Source organism: Brassica napus, unplaced genomic scaffold (genome assembly GCF_020379485.1).
Source record: "Brassica napus cultivar Da-Ae unplaced genomic scaffold, Da-Ae ScsIHWf_3141;HRSCAF=3960, whole genome shotgun sequence".
Classification (NCBI taxonomy): domain Eukaryota; kingdom Viridiplantae; phylum Streptophyta; class Magnoliopsida; order Brassicales; family Brassicaceae; genus Brassica; species Brassica napus.
In genome coordinates, this window is record NW_026016363.1 from 3,564 (window position 1) to 8,467 (window position 4,904).

Sequence of the window (4,904 nt, forward strand, 5' to 3'; positions counted from 1 at the left end):
TACCCTCTACTCTTCATTAGATCCTGTATTCACTCCGATAGTATCAGAAATCGAGTCGATGCAGAGGAAATGAATGCATTTACATACTATTAATTTTTTATTTTTTTAGCTCTTTTTAGTAAAAAATAGCTAAAAACATAATCCTGATTATGTTCCATCCCTTAATCTCCTGGATTTTTGGATTTTACGGAGCCCACTCATCCACGACATCGTCGGGTATTATGATCATAGAAAAGATTCTCTTCAAGTGAACCAGCCTATCCCCTGTATGGGGCTTACACAGTGGTTGGAACAAAGACACATTTGGTTGTGAATTCCAATGTAGCAGATAAAGTCATATTTCTGCACGGCCCGATCAATAGTTCAAGTCACACACTCCCATAATCCATTTTCTCTTCATAGAATTCCCTTCAACTTTTTATGTCAAAAAAATAATACAATATTGTGGAGTTGAAGGGAAATATCCAAATACATGTCTTATTTTTTTAATAATCCATATTTATAGCAATAAAATACGATTGTTCCTTCACCAAGTAATAAGATAAATTAGTAATTAAAAATATCTAGAATCTATATTATTTATAAGGGACCAGAAATACCTTGCTTACGTATCATTAAGAAATGCATTAACATAAATACAGCCGTAAGAAGAGGTAATACAAAAGTGTGTAAACTATAAAAACGAGTCAAAGTGGATTGTCCAACACTAGCACTTCCGCGTAATAATTCTACAAGAGGCGATCCTATTACCGGAATAGCGTCAGGTACACCTGTTACAATTTTGACTGCCCAATAGCCAATTTGATCCCAAGGTAAAGAATAACCTGTTACACCAAAAGATGCGGTCAATACACCCAGAACCACACCAGTAACCCAAGTTAATTCGCGAGGTTTTTTAAAACCACCGGTGAGGTATACACGAAATACGTGCAGGATCATCATTAGGACCATCATACTTGCCGACCATCGATGAACTGATCGGATTAACCAACCAAAGTTAGCTTCAGTCATTATATATTGAACAGAAGCAAAAGCCTCAGTAACAGTTGGACGGTAATAAAAAGTCATAGCAAATCCCGTAGCTACTTGTACTAAAAAACAAGTAAGGGTAATTCCTCCTAGACAATAAAATATGTTGACATGCGGAGGAACATATTTACTAGTTATATCGTCTGCAATCGCTTGAATCTCAAGACGTTCTTCGAACCAATCATAAACTTTATTGAGATAGGTAAACCAAGGTTCTCCCCCTCCAAGAACTGTATATGAGAATTTCATCTCGTACAGCTCAAACAAAAAAAAGACCCAAATACTGATTGAAACGGATATGGAATATAAAGTTTTAAACTTCTCTCTCATTCAATATTATTTAAGAGTCAAAATGCGAAAGCTCTTCTTTGTGGTTAAATGCCAAAAACTCAAGTCAGCTCATACGTCTTTATGTTGTGTTGATCGTTACAGGCCTCTTGAATCTTCTAGATTACCTACCGTTATTGTCTTTTTTAGTTGGTATTTGTATGGAATGGGAATACGGATTTCTTCTTGTTTTCTTTATTATTGATAGGAATTTTCTTGTTAAGACCCTACTTATTAATTGAAACCTCAGATTCATACGAAAACCACGATAATTCAATGAAACCTTCAAAGTCCAAAGTTCACTGAGTGAGAACCATTGGATCATCACTTATTCAATAAAAAAAAAAAAGAGCTATAATGATTAAAAACATAAAATACAAAGAAGCGTTTGTCCTTTGATCTAAATAAGAGTTTAAAAGCAGAAAAAAATTGATTTATGAAAATTTATAAGATAGAACGGAAAGAAGTCCGGCTACGAGGTCTAAGTATTAAGTATGAATCATAGTTCGAAAACTTTGTGATCTATTTGATCTATTTCGTGCTCCAGATACTCGAATGAATATCCGACGAAATAAAACCATCTTGATAAAGATGACAGACCCCCTTCTCTGTACTATCCATAGGGTCAATTCTAACAAGTCACACACTCATATTCCGGAAATATACAATGCAGAAAAAAATTTCGCGGTCGAACTACCAAAGGAGAATAGGTGCAAAATTTTAGACCTACATACTTTACTTTTTTGTATCGAACAAAAAGCTAGCACTTCAAGATTCTTCTCAGTCTAATTCATTGAAATTCCATCCAGTAGAACAGAGGAATTATAAATCTCCAAAATAATAGATAGGAATACCGCAAATAGTGCCATTGCAACACCCATCAAAGGGGTCGTTCCCCATCCAGGAGCTACTTTACCATATTCAGAATTCAACGGTTTCAATAACTTCCCTACAGTAGTGCTTCTTGGACCAGATCTAGAACTATCTTCAACAGTTTGTGTAGCCATAAATCTTATTTTGTATTCATTACGATCTGTTGACTTTGTATACCATTCCGTTGTAAATAAACGATCTTAGCATAGATCCATTGTGGTCTTTCAATTATATAATAATGGAAACAGCAACTCTAGTCGCCATCTTTATATCTGGGTTACTTGTAAGTTTTACTGGGTATGCTCTATATACTGCCTTTGGGCAACCCTCTCAACAACTAAGAGATCCATTCGAGGAACACGGGGACTAGTTGACGTAATCAGCCTCCAAATAGTTGGAGGCTGATTACGTCAATGAAGAGAATGAAAAATTATTTCATTTTTTAGTTGAAATTGTAGGCGGTTCCCGAAAAAAAATAGCGAAAAAAATGATCCCTAAAGTCGATACTAAGAGAAATGTATAAACCAATGCTTCCATAAATTTGATCGTGGTTTACAATTATAGCTTTCATACCTGTTTTGTTTATGTTTACTGAAGGAGTATACCTCCGGATAAAGAACAAAAAAGAGTCAAAGAAACGGCAGCGATTTAAATCAAGATTCCTACAGTACCCTACCTATTAAATGAAATCAAAAAAATCGCAAACAGAAACTAAAAGAAAAAAGCAATGTTGCATCAGACTGCTTGTCTTTTTGTAGTTGGATCTCCAAGTTTTTGGAATGCCCCAAATTCCACCTGAGCATCCAAATCTGGATCAATACCAGCAAAAACATCTCTGAAGAGGGTTCTAGAACCATGCCAAATGTGTCCAAAGAAGAAAAGTAGAGCAAACGAAGCATGCCCAAAAGTAAACCAACCTCTTGGACTGCTACGAAAAACACCATCGGATTTCAAAGTAGCACGATCTAATTCAAAAATCTCACCCAATTGAGCCCGTCTAGCATATTTTTTCACAGTTGCGGGATCACTATAACTTACTCCATTGAGTTCACCACCATAAAACTCAACAGTTACACCTACTTGTTCGACACTATATTTAGATTCTGCCCTTCTAAACGGGACGTCGGCTCTAACAATTCCGTCTCCGTCTACCAAAACAACCGGAAATGTTTCAAAAAAAGTAGGCATACGGCGTACAAAAAGTTCACGCCCTTCTTTATTTCTAAAGACGGGGTGTCCTAACCATCCAACAGCTATTCCATCCCCATTGTCCATTGAACCCGCTCGGAATAATCCCCCTTTTGCTGGATTATTACCAATATAATCATAAAAAGCTAATTTTTCAGGAATTTTAGACCAAGCTTCTGATACACTTTGATTTTCAGCTAGTCCGGCACTAACTCTTCGATATATTTCTTGTTGAAAGTATCCCTGATCCCATTGATAACGAGTAGGACCAAATAATTCGATGGGAGTAGTTGCAGAACCATACCACATAGTTCCAGCAACAATAAAAGCTGCAAAAAAGACAGCAGCAATACTACTGGAAAGGACGGTTTCAATATTTCCCATACGTAATCCTTTGTATAGACGTTGAGGCGGACGAACACTAAGATGGAATAAGCCCGCTAATATACCCAACGTCCCTGCTGCAATATGATGAGAGGCTATTCCTCCCGGAACAAAAGGGTCAAAACCCTCCACGCCCCACGCCGGATTTACGGGTTGGACCTTTCCGGTTAGTCCATAAGGGTCGGATACCCATATTCCAGGACCATATAATCCTGTTACATGAAATGCGCCAAAACCAAAGCAAGCCACTCCTGAAAGAAATAAATGAATTCCAAAAATCTTGGGCAAATCCAAAGAAGGTTTTCCTGTACGTTCATCACAAAAAATTTCTAGATCCCAATATACCCAATGCCAAATAGCTGCCAAGAAGCACAAGCCAGAAAACACGATATGTGCTGCGGCTACCCCTTCGTAACTCCAAAGACCCGGATTCGTTATAGTCCCTCCTGTAATATTCCAACCGCCCCATGAATTGGTTATTCCTAAACGAGTCATGAAAGGTATAACGAACATACCTTGTCTCCACATTGGATCAAGAACAGGGTCGGAGGGATCAAAAACAGCTAATTCATATAGAGCCATGGAACCGGCCCAACCAGCAACCAGAGCAGTATGCATTATATGAACCGAAAGCAAACGACCGGGATCATTCAATACAACAGTATGAACACGATACCAAGGCAAACCCATGGAAATACCCCTTTATCAATGAAAAATAGACACTATGTAACTTTATTGCATTGGAAAAAACTATGTTACGGACCCCCCCTTTTTAGGTAATTATTTCGGAGAAAGGATTAATATTTGTTCTATTCTGTTAGTAATAATGGAACAATTCGATTCATAGGAAAAAAGGGAAGCGGATCTATTCTATATCCGATAAGTACCAATACGCAATGGGGGTGAATCCTATGTTATATGAACCAAGATAGCTATTGTTGTTCAGAAGCCCGTTCGTAAAAAGTTTCCTTTAATTTTTATTCATTCTCTCTTACTTTACTTTTATTTTATATTTTATTTTAGCTTATTCAACTTCTGTATTAAATATGATTAATTTAAATATGATTAATATTAATAAAGTAGGAAAAAAGGATAATATGATA

At 36.8% G+C, this 4,904-nt stretch overlaps 1 protein-coding gene across 1 annotated transcript; it reads right to left on the reverse strand.

The window, feature by feature from the left end:
- Positions 1–374: 374 nt before the first annotated feature.
- On the reverse strand, positions 375–4,851 carry LOC125603300 (photosystem II CP47 reaction center protein). Its single transcript, XM_048774403.1, has 2 exons — positions 2,002–4,851; positions 375–1,221 (listed from the first exon to the last, which is right to left on the reverse strand). The coding sequence occupies exon 1, from the start codon at positions 4,489–4,491 to the stop codon at positions 2,965–2,967; it is 1,527 nt and encodes a 508-aa protein (XP_048630360.1). The 5' UTR covers positions 4,492–4,851; the 3' UTR covers positions 375–1,221; positions 2,002–2,964.
- Positions 4,852–4,904: the final 53 nt, after the last annotated feature.

Bases quoted from the DNA above. Each gene is read 5' to 3' on its own strand.
- LOC125603300 (XM_048774403.1), bottom strand. From the start codon at position 4,491: ATGGGTTTGCCTTGGTATCGTGTTCATACTGTTGTATTGAATGATCCC.